Source organism: Dermacentor silvarum, chromosome 3 (assembly GCF_013339745.2).
Source record: "Dermacentor silvarum isolate Dsil-2018 chromosome 3, BIME_Dsil_1.4, whole genome shotgun sequence".
Classification (NCBI taxonomy): Eukaryota; Metazoa; Arthropoda; class Arachnida; order Ixodida; family Ixodidae; genus Dermacentor; species Dermacentor silvarum.
The window spans coordinates 198,412,096-198,435,260 of record NC_051156.1 but is presented as its reverse complement, the minus strand read 5'-3'; the positions used below and the strand labels follow the sequence as shown (position 1 = coordinate 198,435,260).

Sequence of the window (23,165 nt, the reverse complement as noted above, 5' to 3'; positions counted from 1 at the left end):
GTCCGCGTCATCGGAACCGCAGAACGTGCCAGGATTCCGGGGTTGCACAAGCACGACTGTTGAAAAGGCGGGCGGCGCTGATGTAAGCGCTGTGTCTGATGTCGACGCTGTGTCTTCCGCTATTGCAGAAAGATGTCCGAAATGACGCCTACACGACAAGCGCAGTATACAGCATTATTTCAGGTAAATTTCTGCAGTAATTACTACAGAAATGTGCTTCATTCATAAATGAATGAAACACACTAAGTGCAAGGCGAATTTTGCGTATACCCACCACTTCACGTTGTAACTAGCCGTATGAGTTCGAAATGGCCCCGCACGGCTAGTACAGGAGACGCGCGCATGTGTGCACGCATCTTCTCCTCTAGCGCGGCCGTGCATGGCTGCGCATGACGGCTGAGCGCATGCGCAGCCACGCGTCCTAACTTGAAGGTAAACTAGCGGCGGATGCAAAGTATGGCGAGCCGAGATGGCAGGTTGATTCTTTTGCGCTGTGTTCCCGCACGCCTATGGTGACGGAGGTCGTGTAATCTCAGGTTTCAGACGCGTTGAAGCGAGACAACACACAGCGTTCGTTGCCCGTGGCCAGCGCTGTCCATCACGCCAGCGTTGTGTGACAGCCAGTGTTCGCGGTCATAGAGTGAGACCTGTTCGTGTTTGCCTGCGCGCGCATGGCACCATGCTTGTTAATTCGCAAGCGAATCTTCAATGCAACTGACACGGTCGATAAAACTAGAAGCCTTAATTACTTCGTGTAATTAATTGTCTAAACACTTTGCTATCGCTATCAATGCTTCGATCGCCTTTGGGGCGAAACTGTGACTTTTATATATGGACCTTTATTACACGAGGGCTCCCTAGCAGTCGCCATAGTGCCCTCTTGACTAGTATTGACCCTTTTCGCGGAGCAGTTTGTTCTAGAGAAACGAGATGGCGCTTTCGGCGGCGCGCCGTACGCCGCCTCAGCAACCGCGCACGAATACGAAACCAATACCGCTTCTACCTTGCTTCTGTGCGATCCGCTGTCGGAAATGCAACTGAGTTTTCGCTAACGCACTGCGCTCTAATCATGCTGGATTGAATCATGTGGATTGAAGATGTGAGCACTATTTGGCTGCAAAAATAGGGACCGGCATATTAAGGAATGGAATGAATAGGGCCAAGTTAGCGGACCGCTGCTGCAACCGTCCGTACGTGTTTCCAGCACTTCGAGATGTACGGCTTTCTTCGAGGGTACAGATATTTGCTCATCCGCCAGTGTTACTTCGCTAACCTTCAAAGAAAGGGCTTCGGCCCCGGTAAGTCGATAAGAGTGAGTACCGGTCGTTAAACAATGATAACGGGAGTAGCGCCGCTTCCTGTCATAGTAGGTTTCGCGCATAGTATCTAAACACAGCTACTCCAACTGACACGGAACTTACGCCCACTCTTTCGCCAACGAGTCAAGAATGAATATATGCGCACTATATACGCACAATAAATGATAGTACTACACCGATAGCGCACGAATAGTCGAAGCTGAATGTTTCATGACGGTCCAGAAAGTGAGTTACTAGCGATAATACGTATTTGCTACAAGGTATTACAGTGTACCTTGTACTTACATCTACAAGGATTACACAGCAACCTTATTTCTCCACAAGAAAATTAGAAAGTTATCTATAAAGAAAGGGGTCCGGCAAGGAGACACAATCTCTCCAATGCCATTCACTGCATGCCTAGAAGAAGTATTCAAGCTCTTAGACTGGGAAGGCTTAGGAGTGAGGATCAACGGCGAATATCTCAGTAACCTTTGGTTTGCAGATGATATTGTCCTATTCAGCAACAATGGGGACGAATTACAGCAAATGATTGAGGGCCTTAACCGAGAAAGTGTAAGCGTGGGGTTGAAGATTAATATGCAGAAAACAAAGATACTGTTAATAGCCTGGCAAGGGAACAAGAATTGCGGATCGGCAGTCAGCCTCTAGAGTCTGTAAATGAGTACGTTTATCTAGGCCAATTTCTCACAGGGGACCCTGATCATGAGAAAGAAATTTACAGAAGAATAAAATTGGGTTGGAGTGCATACGGCAGGCATTGGCAAATCCTGACTAGGAGCTTATCACTGTCGTTGAAGAGAAAAGTGTGCAATCATTGCATGGTACCGGTGCCAACACATGAGGCATAAACTTGGAGGTTAACAAAGAAGCGCGATAACAAGTTAAGGACCGCGCAAAGGGCGATGGAAAGAAAAATGTTAGGTCTAACGTTAAGAGACAGAAGAGAGCGGTATGGATCAGAGAGCAAGCGGAGATAACCAATATTTCAATTAATATTAAGAAAAAAATGGTGTTGGGCAGGCCATGTAATGCGTAGGATGGATAACCGGTGGACCATTAGAGTTACAGAATGGGTGCCAAGAGAAGGGAAACGCAGTCGAGGACGGCAGAAAACTACGTGGGCTGATGAAATTAGGAAATTTGCAGGCGCAAGTTGGAATCAGCTAGCGCAAGACAGGGGTAATTGGAGATCACAGGGAGAGGCTTTCGTCCTGCAGTGGGCATAAATATAGATGATGATGATGATGATGATGATGATGATGATTACAATGTACCGAACAGCTACGTTTTAAGCCTTGTGCGCAGCAAGAACAAATCCAACGGAACTGAGCACACCCGCGAACGATTAGGTAGAAAATAATCAGACAGCGACCGCACTGAGGAACTTTACTGGCTCAGAAACATGACAAGCCGCTGCTTCAAAATATATGCCCCAAATAAAGAACGAAGAACAAAACACGCTAATCCTGATTCAATTCATGAGAAGTTTGGATAGCTTGGAATACATATTTAGCCCCGCCTTTAGAGCAAGCACCATATACGCTGCTGGTGCCGTTTGGACGTAGCTTAATCAGCTCCGAAAGCGCTTTTGCATGTTCTTAGAAGCTGTGGCCAAAGCTTCGTGTCGTCCACCCAGTTACAGTCTACGATATCTCCCGAAATAGGTTTGCTAAGCCACACTGGGGCGTCATACACATCCACTGTAAACACGGAGGCAGTTGAGGCAAGCAATGGACGCCTCACGTACGACGTGATCAAACAAGGCAGCGGCCACGGGTCACCGCGAAAATGGTCAGTGAGCCCACGTGAACACCGTCTCAAAGGCGTTATTAGGGACAGCGATAGCACGTGCGCTTTATACCCTCGCACAACCAAAGCGGACTTGTTTTCGTGCTCCAGTGAAAAGTTCACAGTTCTACAGACAGTTCGCCTTAGTAATAATTAAACAACCCAAAACACCACGTGATCAACAGTGTTTGCGAGCCCCCGGACGGTATCGGTAATCTTCTTGCTGTCTTGTGAATAGCTTTGAACAATGTATACATCTTTTTATCAAAAGTATACGCTACAATCTTGCATGGGCACAGTGTCGCTGTCGCCTGTACTACGTTCGAAAGGACGTAGAAAATCAGTGTGAAGGTAGGCTCGTTGGTATATGGACCATTCACAGCACCATACCGATGGGCGCCGTCATATTTGGTGACTTGACAGCGCTCGCTTGTTATACAATGACCGCAGCGGCCGCAGGAACGGCTCAGACAGCCGCCATTTCGTCCCTCACGGTGCTCAATGAGTCATAAGGATATATATGGCCAAAGCTGCAGATTCAGTGTAAGTATACATTTATTTATTTGTTTTGTCTGCACTGCAATATTATCGTGTACAAGCTTACCGACTGAAGGCGACGCATGTGGCAGTCTCTGTCCACCTATATAGTGGACATGTCCATTTCGTATGCTGCTGAAGTGCCGATTGGCTGGGGGCATCCGTCTCCTTCTCCTAATGATGTAATATTTCGTGCCAGCGGTGGCGATAACGCTGTGTTGTTGGTGCATGTGGTGTTAGCCTGGAACTCAATGCCGGCAATCGATTGCCGGTCGTTGTTGGCAGTTGTCTATCCAACGCTGGCGGTTGAACTTGCCATGCTCGCCTTGCGGAAAGGTGTGCATGACGAACAGTCGTAAACGCTGGCACACTACTTGTGCAGCTGAATCGGTTAAAGGTCGCACACATGCAGTCTCATCACACACCTTGAAGTCTCTGGATGTGTTCCAATACTCGCCTTAGACGGTGTTGGGTCTCCCGTTGCTGTCGGGTTCCATCACACCGCTATCCACCAGTTGTTGCGTCGCCGGTTACTAGAACCTCGACCGGCGTTACTACTAGGTAGCGTGGGGTTGTCGGCAGGCTGCAGGCATCCGGTAGACCATGGCGACCAGGCAGGGGCGAGACTATTTCTTTGTGCGAAACTTGCACTGTTTATTCCATGGTTGGTGAAGGATAAAAAAAAAAGAAGAAGAGAAATAATGAGAAAATACATTGCGGGGCCGCTTAAATAGGCCTGCTAAAATCGTAGGCGGGATTTTGCTCACGTCAACGTCACGTGACATGTACTGAGTCTGGTGGGGGATTGGCGGCTGCTCCCTCTCTCCTAGGCGACGTTGCACGTGCTTGCCTCCGCTAGCGGCAACCCGTGGGTCCCGTTTGGTACGCGGAAGGCGGCCCTCCCTCCTGTCACGCACACTCACAAAGGGGCCCGTAATCACTGCGGGGCGTCCGCCAGACCGGCGACAAATTAGGGATCCATCCTCCGTTTCGATTAGGCATGGTCTTCCGATAATCCTTTTTGCACGGATCCACCGCATAGTGTTCCAATGGATCCCAGGACACTGTGGGCTCAATGGTAATGAGATGGCCGATGCTGAAGCAAAGCGCGCCCTCAGCAATGGCCTGCGAACTGTAGTGCCGTTCTCTAGACCAGACATCACATGCCTCCTGTCGAAATTAATGAGGAGTGCGACGAAAACATACTGGGCCCAGCCAGACGCTCGTCACGTTCGCCTTGAAAGGCTGGATCCCGATATGCAATTTCCTGTTCTGCGTGGAATTCCACGCCCTCATACATGCTTGATACACAGACTGCGACTAGGCGTCGCTTTCACGCGCAAATATTTGCACATCATTGGACGGACAGACTCCCCGGAATGTTCAGTGTGTGGTGTTATAGAGACTATAGACCATGCGCTCGTGGTGTGCCCTCAGTATGCACGCGAAAGACTCACACTGGCAGCCACCTTGAGGCATTTATATAATAGACCACTGTCGGAGGACCTCTTGCTAGGCGCAGGGCCACATAGTTGTCAGACAACAGAGGCAATGCGTGCTTTTTCACGCTTCTTAGGCGACACGGGCCTGGACTCACGCTTGTGATAATCATCTGTGCAATGTGTCCTTTCACCTAGTTCCTCCCATTATCATCCCCCATTGTGACCCTCTTTCTTCCCCTCCTCTCCTTCCCTTAGGTAGAGTAGCAGGCCAGATGCTCCATATTCCGGCCGACCTCTCTACTTTTTCACATCAATAAACTACTTCTTCCTTTTTGCACGGGGTGTTACACGCCAATCGTAACAACGGCTAAGCGGACAGCGGCCATCTTAAGTCTCGTTCCATTTCTCACGAAGACATCAAAGTAGACAGCCTCGCGAAGACAACATCAAAGTCAAGAACGATGCAGGGGCGGAATCTTATAACGGTTCCAAAAGCGAACCGGTTCGCTGGCCCTCACGTGATTGGTCAAAATTGTGGTTGCGTCAGCGGCCGTCAGAGACAGCAGGGCGGTACCGCAAATTTTGAGCACGTCACGCATCTGTCAATCGTTTTCAAAGCGAACCCGTCGTCGGCCATGAGTGGAACCGGCGAAGAGGTAGTCCGCTTTGGGTTCCGTTGCTGTGGCTTGGCTGTTTTCTTGCGACCTTGGCCGCGCGCGCGGGCCGTGCCGCCTCGGAGATTCGAGTGGTAACAATTTTTAACGCGTGGATTACCACCTGGCGACGAACAGTTAAACAAGTGGTAATATTATATTGCCTAATGTACAATAAAATAATATGTCAACACGCGACGATAATTGAAAACTTTCAGGACAATATTTAAATAATAGTTCATATTTATCGAGCAAGAAAAAACATTCCGCAATTCTTCGACTGCTTTTTTTGTTTTGGCTTTTTCTGCTTTGTTTGTATTTGTATTGTCCACCCTGCTTGGACCTTGAGTCCGCAGTATCGAATAAATAAAATAAATAAACTCCTCATATGATGACGTACACTTCAGAGGCGGCACCCTCTCGCTTATTGGTCGCGTCCACCCGTCTTCCACCTCCGGCTTGGGAGTGGCCTATTTAGTGACGTAAGCGACGAAGCGAACCGGTTAGCATTTCGAGCCGTTATATAAGATTCTGCCCAGGCTATTTTGCTGTCTAAACAAGATGGCGACTGAGCAGGACGCTTGGAAACTGGACAGGAAGGTCGTCTGCGCACACGAAAACGTAGACAAGCTTTTCTATACTCTTAATGCAAGTCACATCGTGTTTTTCATAGGTTCACAGGCGAAAATACTTAAAATACAGAAATAATGTGTGCTTTTCTCAACTTTCTTTTTGCTACCGCGAGGTGGCGTCACGTCGCAGAAGCGTCTTCCAGACGACTCTAAACGCGTTCCATTACTTCGACTCGAAGCTCTCTCGGCTGACTCCTTAGCTGTCTGCGTAGACTGTCTCCGAAGCTGGCCAGAATTGGAACACACCCTCTGTCGAAATTCTTGCCGCTCACGACAGAGAACGTCTTTCCACTAGTATTACATAATTTAAATAAATATTACCATAATTAAGCGATCCCCGACCTCGGCGGAACGTTGCTGGAGCGGCTGGCGGCGGATGATGTCTGCTTGCTCCCGATTCAGAAGGCGTTCAATGGCGGTGTGTCTGTGGTGGCCCCTGGTGCGCGTTGCGCAGACTGCTCGTTGCAAAAGGTATTCATTAGAGGAATAGCGCACGCAGGGAGGGACCAGGACAAAAGAATACTCGACAACGCTATACTTTTGTGTCTTGTCCCTGTTCCTGCGTGCGCTATTTCTCTAGACCAGCGAAGAAAGAAGCCTTCGAAGTTATTTTCATTTATGTAGTTATCTGTGCGTTTTCTAGAACCACCATATCATAGGCCCATCCCCCACTGTGGGCATACGTGACATGGTTAAAGGTAATCATTATCATCATTGCACGTGCTGCTCGGGAGCGGCGGCGGTAGCATTCATGTCAAGCACTTGACGGCGCATATATATGTGGGGACGAGACAAATACAACAACACGCGGTATTTGTCCAGGTTGGTTGTATACCTTCAGCTGGTTGGTCACACATACACAAGATGGCGCTGATAGACGGGGACGAGACAAATACAACAAACAACACGCGGTATTTATCTCGATGGATGGATGGGTGGATGAGGCTGAACCCTTTAAATCGGGCGGTGGCATACGCCACCTAGCCATGACTATTAACATATTTTGTACTTTGTGGTGGGTGAGATTTCACCCCTGCCTTGATTTTAGCCACCAATCAGATAACCTCCGTTTGGTTATTTCTCCCCGCTTAAAGTCTATTTTGCCTTCACTGTCCCTAAACCCAATGCTTTGAAAAAATCAGCCCCGTTGCTTTGCACTGTATGGTTAAGCCCTTTACAGAAAAGTATGAGGTGTTCAGCCGTTTCCTCTTCTTCTCCACACGCACCGCACAACGTGTCTATACCTTGGTACTTGACTCGGTACATCTTAGTCCGCAATACTCCCGTCCTGGCTTCAAACAACAAAGAGCTTCCCCTAGAATTATCATAGATATTTTCTTTCGCAATTTCTTGCTTGGAAGTTATGTTCCCAGTGCTGATTTCGTCTGCATCCCTGTTTTCCACAGACCCCTCTCTGTTTCTTTAACCTTTTTCTTAACCACTGTTTCCTGGTTTTCACCCCTCCTGCAGTATAAATATTTAATTGACAATTTTCTGGTCAGCTTAATTCCTCCATATTGTGTCAACATTCCTCATGTACAAATAACTGAAAACTCTCCTTGCCTACCGCTTTTCTGCCATTTCTCTCAATCGCTCCTCAAATTCTATCTTGCTGCTGGCTTCCCTGCCCTCAAATGACGTCCATCCCATGTCAACCTGTACCCCCTGATTTGGTGTATTTCCGTGTGCTCCCAGAGCAAGTCTTACCTACCCCTCGCTGCTTAACTTCCAACCTTGCTCGAACCTCTGATCTCATGCACAGGACCGCATTGCCGAAAGTCAAACTAGGGACCATCACCCCTTTCCAAATCCCTCTCACCACTTCGTACCTATTGTAATTCCACAGTGTCCTATTTTTCATCACAGCTGCATTTCTGCTACCTTAACTGTTACATATTTTTTCATGCTCCGTTAGGTTAGGTACTCAGCCCGATTGTTTATCCACACTCCAAGATATGTGTACTTATCCACCACCATCTCGTCCCCGTCTATCAGCGCCATCTTGTGTATGTGTGACCAACCAGCCGAAGGTACACAACCAACCTGGTGCTGCATGATATAGCTATATATAGGAGTGCATGCTGATGTATGCTTACACTCGATCGAAAAACGCAGTCGAGCAAGCGGCGGGTTGCAGCCCGTTCCCTCGTGGATGTGCACACCTTGAACTGCATGCTATACTTTCGAGTTCGCGAAGATCGCAACAAGCTCAGGCCTTAACAAATTACAGGACTCCCCGATTGTGCACGTTCTGTATACACAGACAGCCATGATTGCGATGAAATATAATACGTCAGCAGCGGTGCTCAGGATAGGGCCGCCCTGGCGTTACAACAGCCGAAGTAAAAATAAAGAGAAACAAACGAAGCTCAGGCAGGCTTTTCCGCTGACCCACATGCGATGACGACGACGCCGACAGGAACTGTAGCAGTCGTGCAGCGCTCTTTTGGGCAAACAAACAACACATCCTTCAATGGATAACGCTCGTATACACACATGCACACGCGCGATGATGAACCACGCTGGATCGCGCGTTATATTTTCGTCGCGCCAGGCCAAAGACGAGGATTGCGCGCGTACCGCCGCTCGCGAGTCCACGTCCAGGGGAGAGCTAGCGCGGCGCGCGTGTGCGGGCCATCTGGAAGACGGTGCCGAAAAAGAGATTCGCGTTCCGTGCGCCTTGCTCGCACGGGAGGAACACCGCGCGCGTTTCCCAAATGGGATCGCCGGAGAGGATTCTTTTTTTGGAACTGCTCCGAGTGGGCCGCCGCTGCTGCTCTCATCGCGGCGTCTAAACTCCGCATGAACCGCAGCCGCTGCTAACGCCGCACGCACCAGCGGGCCTCGGCGGCGCGGTTGTCGGTGGGGGCATGCTGTCACTTCCCGGAGTGCGCCGCCTCTGTGCGCGCCAGGCCGCCTGTCGACCAGCGACTCTCGGCTGACCTTCGATTGCGGGTGAGTACCGCGATCCAACGTATACATAGTCGTGAACTGCAGTGATTGCTTTGTGATATATATATATATATCTTCGCGTCCGTAAACTTCTGCGACAGAGTCGCCGGGGGGTCTCTTGACACCGTATGCTGCACGCATCTTTTCGAACGTGATATGGTCGTCTTCAACTACAGTCCGCAGATTTAGCGCACTGTGTTGCATATATGTCCGCTTAGTCGAAAAGAGGCCGTGCAGTATACGCTGCACGTCGTGCCTTATACACGTACACTGACACCACACGCCGACGAGGCTGTACTGTCGGAAGCTATATTAGAACAGTGCGAGCCCTCCGAGCCAACGGTGCTGGCGGAGCCCGCTAGAAGACGTGTCCTTTTACGCGCCTTCTGGCTTTGTTAGCATACAAAAAACCGTATGTTCTATTCATCTAGCCTTGACAACAGTGCGTCCTCATCGCGAACGACAGGCAGCTGTGCTCGATCGCTTGGCAATTGTTATCAAGGCTTACCGCACAGACATATTGGTAGTTGGTATTACAGAAGTGGGAACCTTCGCAGATGTATGGCAATCTGCGCAACTCGTCGAACAAAGCCATCGAAGCTGTATAAGCGAGTTGTTACAGCCTTCTGAACGTCACAGGGGTCCGGCCGTTTCGCCACTGCCCGAATTAAACCTAACCGATTCGGCAAGCGCTCCCTTTTCGAAATGCTTCCCTATAAATCCTTATATGATATATTCGACTCATGTTCCTGCATATTGTGCCGGCGCGGCCTGCAGGTGTGGCTGCGTTGATGGCTTCCGTTAGCTCGTCACCGACGCGGGCGTCTGATTGCGCGTTCTCACCGACCCCCGACATAACCGCCGCTAAGGGCTCCAACACAGGCTGCGTTCTTTGATTGACATTTGATACCGAACACCGCCGTCGAAGGACTGTTGCGGAACTCCCCCAGAAACAAGTTCCCGGGGGATTTTCGGCATCCGGTCGACGTCTTCAGAACAATCCGACTCTGAGGGCGACACTCGCTCGATGCCGAAGTCTGTCAATGCCAGATCAAGCGTCGACGCCTCGTGACGCCGGCCAGTGCCGAAAATCCGTCGGAAACATGTTTCTTGTGCTTCGCTATTAAATCTCAACTGTGACCCGCAACTATTATACAAAGTACCTTCAAACTATAGGCTTACACTGTCAGTGTCCATTGTAAACAAGGCGGTCAGATCACGCTGGTTGCACGCGTGATCGCGTCAGACGTGTCGTCCGTTGTAAACCGTGAGAAGTCAGTCGCGTGAAAAAAAGTTCAGAATGTGTTCACATTCCTTCATCCGTATCCAAATCACAAAGACTCATCCAACATTCTATTACTACAGAGGATTCGTTAGTGACGGGCTCTTACAATAATTACACATATAATTACAAAGCTTCATCACGGCTATCGCATTATTCGAAGTTACGCATGCGAGTTGCACGGAAAAACAATGCGGAATTCTCGTTTCATGAAATGCGATGTTTTATGCGATGAATCGCGTACCGAGACTTCCAACCGTTGTGCACGAAATGCTTACGTAGACTCATATATTGGATGATGTCAATCACGCTTCCAGCGAACGGTTCCTAGGAGTAACTAAAATCAGTTTAGAAGCCAATACCAATTTAGGAGGCGTTAATGCCAATACTTTCGTGTACTACAAGCGCCGGTTCTTACTCTTTAGCCCCAAAGGGTGCAAGCTTTTCCGAGAGTGCACCAATGGTGTTTGCCACCCAAAGGGAGTAATAATACACCCTTACGCGACATCCATGGCGAACCGATTTGCGCTTTGGCTTTTGAAAAGCTGTCACAGTCCCAGGTGGAGAAACAAAAGCTACAATCCTGTACGTGCTATGTCGTTTCAGAGGACACTACAGCCATCGTACAGCAGCGGACCCACATGGCTATCCGACGCAAGAAACCGAGCCAGCCGGCTCGTCTGTCCGACCAGCCTGTCCATCAGTACTCCAAGGCACATCGAGTCTGCAAAGTCAACACCGGCAATCAAGCTGTCCACAACCTGATCGTCACGACGACGACGACGACAAGACTCCCGCGGCAGCCTCAAGACCGGAGAAACGACGGCGCCGATGCGTCCAGCAGCAAATGTTTTGCCGGCGGCCCGACGACCAGCAGTTCGGAACTGCCGAGCGCAGCGACGCGCGGCGGCGACGAGAACCGTTCCGACAATGCGGCACTGCCGCAGTGCAAAGACGGGAACAACAGGACTGGCGACGAGGTCATCTGCGCAGAGGGCAATGGCAGTGCACAGGAGGACGGTGTGCGCAGGTTGCAGAACCGGTTGCGCGACAACTGGTCCAAGCTGGTCACGGACAGGATCACCATGATGGCGTTCGCGCGCTCCCTCAAGGGCCACAAGTGCCCTACGGTTCTCTACTGTCAAAGTTAACTCCGCCTAACAGTACGCACGCGCTCTTTCCTCTTGTGCATATAACCGCATTGTACACTGACCCTTAGGAATATGCATTAGAAAGCCAAAGCGATCATTACAATGGGTGTACTTTTGAGGAAGTTCCCGCAAACGCAGACTATCTTAGCTTTGATGTATTGTCATTACACTGAAAATGTTAGTTCTCCGGTGCGGAACGCAAGCTCAGAGAGTGAGAACAAAAATTTAACCGCGCATACCCGAAAAAAAAAGTATATATATATATATATATATATATATATATATATATATATTTACAGCCCAGGCACAGGCATAAAATTAATAAATAGAAGCTGTACTAGCAATGAAAATCCTGTGAAATTGAAGCTGATTCTAGGAAGCAAGACATTTAGGCCTTTTTTTTTTTGTGAAACCCATGACTTATGATAAGAATTTGCCTATGGGTGTACAAGAGTCCCACACCACATCCACATTCTATAGAAAACGCTTGCCTCCAGCATAAAATGTTCTTTCTTTGGCTGGTCAGTACTGCTGAAAGTGTTCAGAGGTCAAAAAGAATACTAAAGAAAAATATATTGTATGTAAATGACACACTAGCTCCCCATGGCATCATGATTGTGTCAACATCTTGTTGATGCATGTTGAATGTTAGATTATAAGAAAGGATGATAGTGTAGAAACGAACTGATATTTAAGTTGGCAGCATTTGTGTTCTTTTCCTTCCAAAAAGACTCAAAAGCAGAAAGATATTGCATACTGATGTTGTTGGCACTGCAGTTGGCCATGCACAATCCAAGAAGGAAAACTCTACCCTTTATATTTTGCATTAGTAAGTCGTATATTTCCACCACAAGCTAGCTAGCGCAAAACAGGGGTAATTGGAGATCGCAGCGGAGAGGCCTTCGTCCTGCAGTGGACATAAATATAGGCTGATGATGATATTTCTACCAGGAAGACACAGAAGAACCTTCGAAAGATTGATCTGCCAGTCGCACTTGGCTTAATGCTTTTCTTTAGTGCCCTTTTAATATAATTTATCTGTAGTGGTACATGATGACACTCGGTTACTGCTCTCATACAATGGTCAAAGCATCCATGCAGCTTCCACACTGTCATCCTAGCCTTTATGGAGTAAATTGCTAACAAGAGCTCTACTCTCATCAAGGCATAGCTCAGAAAGCTGCGTGCAGCTGAAAACAAGCAGCTGTAAAAGGCTTACAGACACAGTGCAGTGGATGAGCTGTTCTTCATGACTGCACATCTATAGCGCTTTACTTTTGTATTCACGGCACATACAAACTTCTTGACCAGCACAATAACAAAGCTTCACGCCACGATTACATACAGCATTGCCTTTGCGAGAACACAGCTTTCCTCAGGTTCTGTGCCGAGACCCTGCACAATAGTAGCATTTTTACCCAATTAAAGCATGCTCCATACGACCCAACTTAAATGCATTAACACTGCATATTTTATATCTTAAGAAACAGCATATACTAAAGCCAAACATAGTTTGTGTAGCTGCTTGGTACTTGTGTGACAGCAGTGTTTTAAAATGAACAGATTAAAATATAAATGGGTCTTTTTATGTGGCTGCAGTGCTTTAATATTTACCATGGACTGAGTAAAAGTTGTGAACAGTGTTGAAACCTTAATAGTACCAAATTGCTTTACTAATAGTGTACTGCTGCCATGAATGCCTGAGTCTGGCTGGCCAAGACAATGAAAATGTAACTACGATAGTGTAGAAAAAAGCTATTAACATATTGCTTTATGTCCACTGCAAAGTGTGCTCTAGAGCAGCACTGCCAGATTTGTGCGACTTTGCTTCATTGCTTATGTTGTGAACGATGTTGATTGTTGTTGGCAGCGAACAGTGCCATCTGAGGAGTGCTAGTCAATGAAAAGTCTATCTTCTCTATAGACTATTATATAGTCTTTGTGTTCTTTTGTATTGTCCATTTGATGAAACCAAGGAGCAAACAGTAAAAGGCAAAGTATTTTTATTACAATGAAACTGAGTATGCATTATTTGTGTCCACGGTTCCACACACTCTTTCACATACACTAACACCTCTACGTTGAAATGAAAATGCGCAGACGTAGGCTGCAGAAAGACTCCCAGCTCGGGCCACTCATGTCACATGTCAAAAACAAACACGAACACCAGAGACCAGTCAGTTATACAAGAAGCGGCATGTCTATGGCAGTCGAGCTGCCCTGGCATGTTTTTTACCCATGCATTCAGGCGCCATCTATAGGTGCGATAAAAAAATAGTGGCACATGTCACATTATTGTGAGGCAATCAACCTGAAAGCACCATTCTCACAGAACAGGACACCATCAACTCTACGCCAGACGTCTGCGAGGACAACGGCACAACAATGACCATCTACCGCCCTCACTACTAGAAATGCAGAAGCGAAACTGGCCAGTGTTTATTGCACTAAACAGAAATATGCACACTTCATAAAGTGAGCATCTTCTGAGAAATCCTAGTGCAGTTAGGACATTGTTAGAGCGATTAAAAAAAAAAAAGTCCTCTTCTTGTGCAACGCATCAGTCGAGTTTGTCTTAGCAGCAGTTATTTTGTTGTCTTGTCACAAGGACTCCATCTTCGGAGTGGCATAGATTCAACAAGTGCATTCAGCCACACATAGCGCTAAAGAACAGCACTACCTGAGGAATGAGGAATGTATCAAGTTTGACTGGATGCTCAGCCAAACATACAGTTTGGAAAAGCCAGATCTGAGGAAAACATTGCAGTAAGCAGTAAGGCAATACTTATTTCAGTCTCCATGCAATACCAGCATACTGATGCGCTCAACCGAATGAGTATGACAAAACAGCTGCCCGAGGTCGTATGCTAAAGATAAATGTACACTGCAAATTTTGAAAAACAGTGTACAGCACTGGATACATTTGCCACATGACATTGGATAATGCCCTATTAGAAAGTATGTTTACATCTAAATAACAAAAGAATGTGTGTGTGTAATATAATCGTGTATTACCTGCTTGTTCTAAGATAATGTTGTAATATAGATTCAATATTAGAAATCCGCTTTGCTGTTTTAATTAGCACAGTACCTTAGCTGCAGGCCAGTATAGCTATGGCAAACAGAAAGATGGTGTGCTGTTGTTTACAAAGCACAATATTGCGAATCCTAGGCATATCAATGTCGCTTGGTCATAAGCTCGATATCAAAGAGAGGGTACAGGTTCAGTCCGTCATAGCCTGTGCACATCTACCTACTCACATTGGTCAGCAAAAAAAAAAAAAGATAATCTAATATGTGAAAGAAAAGAGCAATGAAACACACTGGCACATAACACTGTACCACTGGCTAATACCATATACATATAAAGAAAGTGACCGTCAAAAAAAGAGTGCAAGATTCCACAGCTTAATCAGTATGAATACAACCACGCAAAGGCGATGCAAGAGTGTTTGACAATGTAGCTTCACAGTAAACCACTAAGTTGTCCAATGTGAACAGCTTGACATTATGTGTACGAAAAACTAACGAACATAAAAATGGCACTGGGAATATAACAAAGGTCGTCCCTGACCAAGATAGTATTCGAGCTGGCTCTAAAAACAGTGATGTGTGTGTGCTGAAGCACAACGAAAATGTGCTAAGCAAGAACACAGGAGTCAGAGACAGCACACCACTGTAAATGTAATACATGGTACACAATGGTAGTATAATTGCTTGCATGTAGATGCGCAGCTGTGCAAGGTCCAGAACAGGACTTGAAACAGCTGTGCAAAGATAGTTAAAACTAGTTCTCAGATGAAGAAAATGGGAAAAAAAAGAAGGTCAAGAGTGCCAGAACTTGTTGAAAAGAAAAGGCAAGATGCTGTAAGTGCTCTTTAACATCATGCAATAGCTGCACATTATACGTAATAAATAAAGCATTTGGGATGCACAGAAGTCACCAGAAGTGGATGATGACATACTTGACGGACTACCAACTTTAAAAGTCACTTTTATTGCCTGCCAAGTGGGTCAGTATAGACTTACCACTGAACTTTTATAAGCCCCTCGGGAGGCAGAACAAAGGAAGCACTATAGCTCAAATAAAGGTACGTATAATAACGACAGTAGCAAGAGCGCATTCTTTAACAGTGACAATCTATTCAATATAAGTCAGGACAACACAATATTCTACTGCTTCAGCTGAACAGGCTTTGGAAAGGAGTATTTTAGTGCACAATAAATTACAAAGAAGTCGTCCTCTGATGAAAGAATCAACCTATGAATGCAACACATCAGAAAACCATTCGGGGACAACTGCAGACTGAAAATTACATCTGGCCTGAGTATACCATAAAGCAATGAGCAGGTAAGCGTTCTACACAAGCTGACACTGCCACATATTAATTCAAGCATGGCAGTTCTTCATGTTCTGTGTTTACACTTCTAAACTCCTCTTGCAGATTTGAACACACAGAAATGCACAGACACTATTCCAGTTTGCCTTCTGCTCACAGCCAGACTAACTACCTTATGCATGTGTCAACTTAAAACCATTCATAAAAAAGGCTTACTAACCATACAGCAATAAATATAAGATGGTGTCCTTTACACCCAAGTCCATGAGCTGGAATGCAACTAGTACTAAGTATTGATACCTCAAAAAAAAAAAAAAAAAAGACAGAGCACAATGGAAATTGGACTTTGATTCAATCACGGCTAGAAAAGTGTTTGGAAGATGAAGTAGATTCCTCTACAATCACCGAAGCTCCTCACTTTGCAAGAAATGGTCTCTCGAGAAATGCATTTTTCAAATGCTCAAGCTTCACCTCCTAACTTGAAATGAACAGAACTGCTGAAAAAAGTGAACACGGGCAATCACAAAAACATGCAAGCAACAACAACCAACGATTTATAATGACACTCCACACCTCCAATGACTTTGTTCCTCTTGCCTAAATCATGAGTGACTCTAGTTTAGCTTTGAGTAACACTAGCGCATCAACTAATTTGGAAAAACTAATTTGAAACCAAGGAAACATTCCAGCAAGCATCCTCGCAGTGATGGCACATGTGATTTCACCTACACAAGCAATCGTACCATTGCTATATCAATTTAAGAAGCTGATACACTTCAAAAAGAATCAAAATCCTAGCAGCACAAAACATGAAAATGTGCATGTTTTTCGACATACCACCCGCATATACACAGGCCTGTTCAGAGCAAGCAATGTGCTGTTGCTCAAGCGCAGCATCTGTTTGCACTTATTAAAAAATTTGCATGGAGCTGCTACTTGCTGTAGGGTGAGCGGCATAAAATGGCATAAAAGGAATGACTCCCTTTCCCCACAAGCAACAATTCAAAATGATATCCTGCTTAATGAGAATCTCTGAATGAAACCATCAAGGGCATCACACCAACTGCGCAGCAACAAAGAACCACCATTGCATATGTCCTTTTCATTAGAGTTCTTCTCGTTGGCAGCGAGAACGAGCTTAATTTCTGGCATTCCAGGCACCGAAAATGCGACCAAAAAATTCAATTTCATAAAGGTGAGGGCCTCTTCGCTCGACCATGAGGTTACTTCTTCTGTCAATCTTTGTTCACATCACTGTTCTCTACAACTGCCGCCTGTGCGCTACAAGACTTGTTTGGCAACTACGATTAGCCTTAGGACTGAACACACTTTTAAAGCCATGTTTACATGCGTGGTGCCGATGCTGTTTGTACAATAACTGTAGTGACCAGTGACATTGAGCCTAGCCTTACTTTAAATTCCACGAAAGCGAGTAGCAATGCTGCGCGCTTTAGGAACCTTTGAACTGCCAGACATCCTTCACTGCATTGTGACCATGTGACGGAGCCAAACATGAACACGCACTTCGAAACTGCAAGAAAACACAAGTTTCCCCCATGCCACCAATTTGTAAGGTGGGAGGAAATACAGGCATGAAGCTCTTGACAGACTTTGCCTGTGACGGCCTCTTTCATGGTGGATGCCATTGGTCAAATGGGGGTGGACGTCTGAATTGTCGTTTGAACGCCTCGATTTTTGAGGTCTGAACTTCCCAGAGGTAGTCATGTGCAGTCAGTTCAAAGAACTGCCGTCTAGTTACCTCCACTGAGACTATATTTCTCTTACTACAATTCTGCTCAGTCTACATTCCTATGCTTACCAAAGCATGACAACCATGTTGGTACCTCTACAACTGTCATTCGGGCAGCCTGAGTAGCTGCAAGAATGGGTCTTGGTGCAAAAGTTAAGCAACAAAGGTTTAGCCAATGTGGCACATCCCTTAAAATTTTAGCACTTATGTTGTAGTGTAACTAAACTAACATTCACTGCAGAGCGCTAAAATCAGACAAACCCAGCCTCACAGTAAGCATCACTCGCAACTGATTGCAGAGTAGCCGACAGCTATTCAGTGCAAAGCAACATGATTGAAAGCGATTAATGCCCCTCACCAGATCAACCAGATTCACAGTTAGTTCATGCTTACGGCAGCTGGGGTGCAGACGGGCAGGGTGCAAAATGGTGCACAAGGCGACTGCAAAACATCTATTCAAGATGTCCAGCTTCTATCATTCTAAACTACACTGTACAGCACAGCTGTGGATTGCCAAATGTCTCAACAGCTGATGATATCAAGCTTTCAGAGAGTGCCGTGTTGTTTTACGGCTTTGGACACCGAAAGAATACAGTACTTCAATAGTATGAAAAACAACCAAGCAATAACGAGTGTCATACTGGAAATGTACTCGATGGCTTTAAAAAAATTCTAGAGTTTAGCTTCTTGTAAATCCACGGTGGGTTATGAGGGACACGATGGTGGAAGGCTCCGGATTAATTCTGACCACCTGGGATTCCTTAATGTTCGCCCAAATCACTGTCCACAAGCATTTTTGCATTCCGCCGCAATCGCAATGTGGCCGTCGCTACCGGGAATCCAACCTGTGACCTCACAATGAGCACCACAGTGCGGTAGACACTGAGCTACTGCAGGGGGTATACTTGACAGTTAGAACGCGTAATGCAATACCAGATAATCAAAACAAAACAAGCAAGCCTAATACAAGTTATCAGTCTTTGCTAACTTGGCAGAATGAAGCAACGACATTGAAGTTTATAAAGTAGCACACCTAGCACTTTGTAAAACAAACTGGCACAATTAATAATGCTAACAGATCAGCCAGCTGTGCCCACATCATTGTTTTTTGAGCCTTGATTGCCTAGATGTAACCATCCATTCTGTTACAATGATAAAGAAACTCCATAGTGAACAACTAGTGAGGTTCTGTGATTTGTCATCTCAGCAGCATAAGAAGCCGAGACATTCCAAATTTGTTAATTTGTAGAACGAAAACTAATACCTCTAAATATGAAACCATACTATGTGACAATCATTTATAACAGTCAGCTGTGTGAACCACAAAACATTGCATAATTGCTTCATGCATAAATTAGGGTATAAATTTAACAACTATCGATATAAAACGTATTAGCCCATTTAATGCACTAAACATAAGTCAAAGAAGAAGTCAAAATAAACAACATAAAAGATGCTAGCTTCAGAAGTTGTAACAGGTGTTCTCGCATAACTCCAAATTGGCAAAGGAATTTGGCAGTTTTCTTTTATACCAAAGTATAATGCAATTTGGCCTTCTAAGTTGCTTTCTTTTTTTGAAAACAAAAACAAACAAGTCACTTTTTTTTTTTTTCACGACTCCCCATGAATGTGACCTGTGTCTATCAGTGACTATATTGTACACATGAGTGTTAATAATGTTTTTGGTGACTATACACATAAGTTTACCTGTCTTCCCAGTAATATCTAGTAAGCAGATGTTATGGATGCTGGATGGAAATTTTTATGAGTTAAGAATCATGAGAGTGTACAGAAAGTTTCATCTGGATAGCACTTTCATTAAATCATGAGACTAACCAACCACAAAACTGGGTTTATGTATTTAATGGTAGCGGTGAACTTATCACACTAAGGAATAAATATGCTTGATCGTTATGAAAGATGAGTAGACACACAGAATGTAACAGGCCCTTACACTAGCATCGACTGGAAAGTAAATTTCAATTTCATCCAAATTTTGTCCCGATCAATCATGTTTCAAGCATGCTTATCATACTCAGAGTCCTACACAACCACCAATCTTGTGCTGAATCTACGGAGCTTTTAAGCAAATGAAACTTTTAAGTATTCACAGGTATGACACCCTTTCTAGCACATCATGCTGCCCTTGAATACTGACCTCTCACAAATAAAATAGAATTTCAGAAAATTATGTTTTCGGGCTTTGGCCGAAGATGTTGAGCCCCACTTGTAATACCATCAGCAATTGGAATTGTTATTTTTCTACATCCTAGGAGCTTTATCGGTATTCTGTCTGGCAAGGAAAAGAAAAAAAGACAGCACTCTGGGACGATTATTTGTTAAAACCTACAATGCATGAACACACTCGACCTAAAAGGCGTATGACAGCTATCAAAGGCTGAGAGTTTCATAATAATATTACTAGAGCTTGTACACCGCAATGAAAATGGTGCAACACTATCTTGCCAACTACAAGCTGACATTCTTCATAAACGGCACTGTTGTCGGCTTGCAACGCAACATTTCAAGACCAAAACAATATGTTTGACAGAGGAATCCAATTACACTTACAATTAAATCTTCGGCACATTAGGTATAAGAAGGTCACTTCTAAAGCAGGGTATGTTTTTAAGAGTAATACTCCCACCCCATGGGCAGGTTTTTCCTTCTTCTATTATACAATGCTCTCCCCTTCACACAACTTGAATGAACCTTGAAAATCTGTTTCATAAGAAATTTGGCTGAACAGAAGTTCATTGAGCATATGTAGAACTAAACAGAAGTCCCCAAGCCGTGTAACTTATCAGAGAATCACCTTAAGGAGTACCGACGTGGCATTTTCTACTTTAATATTTTTCCCGACAAATGAAGGTCCGAGCCCTCTAGGCTCTAAAAAAAATACTGGCTAGGGTCAAGAAATCTTAATTTATTATAATACTTGTTTCTAAGAAACAGTTTCGGTTCCGGTAGACAGAAGATGAATGTGTCCTGATATCATGACACATTGGCTTCTAGCTTCGTTTCTGCAATCACTGTGGCTGCCACATACGAGTGCAGTCACGACAAGTACACAGAGCATACTTTATTTTATGAGTAACGTCACCATACCTAGCCTTACAGCTACACGATGCCAAGGAATTTCACTCCATGTTACAATAATGTTGAAGACACCACATCTGCTGTTCAGAGATCAACTTTAGTATCAAATTACAATATGTTATGTTGCCCAAACTTCATGCTTGCTAAGTGCGATCTTATTACGAGTAAAAAAAGCGTGTGGTAGAGCTTCTACAACTTAAATATGTGTCGATACTGCTTTAAATTTGATGGGCGAGAAGCTTGCCAGAAACAGTGCTTTCTCTTTGGAAATTGGCAGCAAGTGCTAAAAGATGAATCTTTCTATAGGCAACTCGATTAACAGCATATTTCTTTCTTCAATCTTGTGACAGTATAAATGCATCCCAGCGTTCTCGTGCTGGTTGCTTCACTTCACCGGGAACCCTGCTGATACAAGCACCAGATCTCCTGCCACTAATCGACGTAAAGGACATTACATTGAAAAAAAGATCACAATCATCACTCACACTGCAAAATGCTCTTCGGCACATGATGTCGCGATGAAAGTGTGCTTTTGTGAAAAGGAGGGAACAAAAATGGCGACAGCTTACCATAGCGAGGCAGCGAGTCACGAGTGAAGGACGCTGAGTCACGTCGCAGGCTTCCCGATTCACGTGAGTTTGCGGAGTGTAAGCTGCCAGTTCCCAGCGTTCTAGGGAGCCTTCGTCTTTAACAGAACTGCTCCTTTACACTTTCAGCACATGTCAATATGCCTCCACACTACTTCAATAAACAATGCTGATGCTGAGTCTCTTGGTTACAAAGGGAGCAAAAAAAAAAAAAAAAAAACCACTTTGGTAAGAGCAAAGGTTCGGTTAATTCAAAATTGCACCCTTTTCAGCAGAAGAGTCACTGCAAACTTAGACAAAAAAAAAAAAAAAAAACGAACAGTTCAATCACTGCAGCAAGAAATTTTCAGCTGTCAAGAAACCACTCCCTTCAGTTCACAAGCATACGAAATGATTCCAGGAACACTGTTCTCTTCAGACTTCATTCCGTTCATCACCCTTGCTGAAAAGCCGACAGGGAGGCGCTGTACTGGAAGCTGGCTGGTCACTCCAGGCAGATGAAGAAGGTCTTTTGCTTTGAAATAAACGACGCACTAGAGAAACTAGGGCAACGAAACACTGGGAAAGCGAGTCTGGTGGCCACAACCCATGTTGCCTGCACGTTTATAGGCTTTTCTAGCATCCCAAGACTAAGCTGCAGTGCTTTGTGGGTCACTGTTGTTCCTGCTAGGTTCTCTGCTTAATGCACCGGGCCGGCACTGTCAATTCAGTCATACATGCGACGGGCGCACCACCGAGTTGTTGTTGGTTCTGACTGCACGCTCGTTGTTGTCGTTGCAGTCGGGGCGATCTAGGAGAAAGCTTTCCTCCAAGTCAACTTCGAAGCCTGGGTTGGCAACGATGTGCGGCACAGCCGACGATTCTTCCTCCTCTTCTACCTCGTCTTGAAACTCCTCTGCAGAAAGTGATACAGCGCAATATTAATCATCCAATCGAGTTCAGGCTTATCAACAACGCATATATTTCAATTCGTAATTTTTCTAAACTTCTCTTGCTGGGTTCATAAATATTTCCAGCAATGATACTGCTGTCATAAGCCTTCAGATGTAGCTGCAGTGTATGCCTGGGATGTGTTATACGTAACATGTTACTATTTTTATTCCTAAAAATATCTATGTTCTCTCATATTTATGGTCGTGGCCATGTGTGGTACAATCCACCGTTAAATTGAAATGAGTAGTTCAAGAGACTAATTACAGCTTAGTTTTGACACAATGGCCTAGGAAATAATCTCTTATCAATATAGGCATACCTAGCAAGTCACATTGAGGACTTTCTTCGTATGGGGTTGATGTTGATCTGAATACTAGATAAGTGTTCCCTTTGAGAGTGGATTGTTCTGTAAATGAGAACAATATTTCCCAAAAGAATATAGTCTTGAGAAAGTATTGGAGTTGCACCATCTGACTATTAACACTGTTGTGCTCTCACAGCAACGGTTTACACACTGCATATTTAAATATTTTTACAGAGGTGTGCTACATTGCCCTACACTTCACTTGACCGCACTGCAAGCAAAGCGAGAAAATTGTTACAGGTTCTGTAGAAGTCCATAAGGTGAAGCAAGCTTCATGTAAGAAAAAAAAAAAAATGCCATCCATCTGACAAGGATTCACTGCAGTGTCGTGGA

General features: G+C 45.2%; 2 protein-coding genes across 4 annotated transcripts in view; one reads left to right on the top strand and one right to left on the bottom strand.

The window, feature by feature from the left end:
* Window positions 1–9,125: 9,125 nt before the first annotated feature.
* LOC119446441 (uncharacterized) lies at window positions 9,126–13,776 on the top strand. Its single transcript, XM_037710873.2, has 2 exons — window positions 9,126–9,329; window positions 11,215–13,776. Exon 2 carries the CDS (start codon window positions 11,250–11,252, stop codon window positions 11,757–11,759), a length of 510 nt encoding a protein of 169 aa, XP_037566801.1. The 5' UTR covers window positions 9,126–9,329; window positions 11,215–11,249; the 3' UTR covers window positions 11,760–13,776.
* Window positions 13,746–23,165, bottom strand: part of LOC119446440 (contactin-1a) — a 31,547-nt gene continuing 22,127 nt past the window's right edge. For 2 of the 3 annotated variants that reach the window (XM_037710872.2, XM_049664150.1), the window contains exon 6: window positions 13,746–22,430. In XM_037710872.2, coding sequence (XP_037566800.1) covers window positions 22,246–22,430 — 185 coding nt within the window. In that variant the 3' untranslated portion in view covers window positions 13,746–22,245. The remainder of the gene's footprint in view (window positions 22,431–23,165) is intronic. The other variant, XR_007466145.1, reaches the window with a different exon arrangement.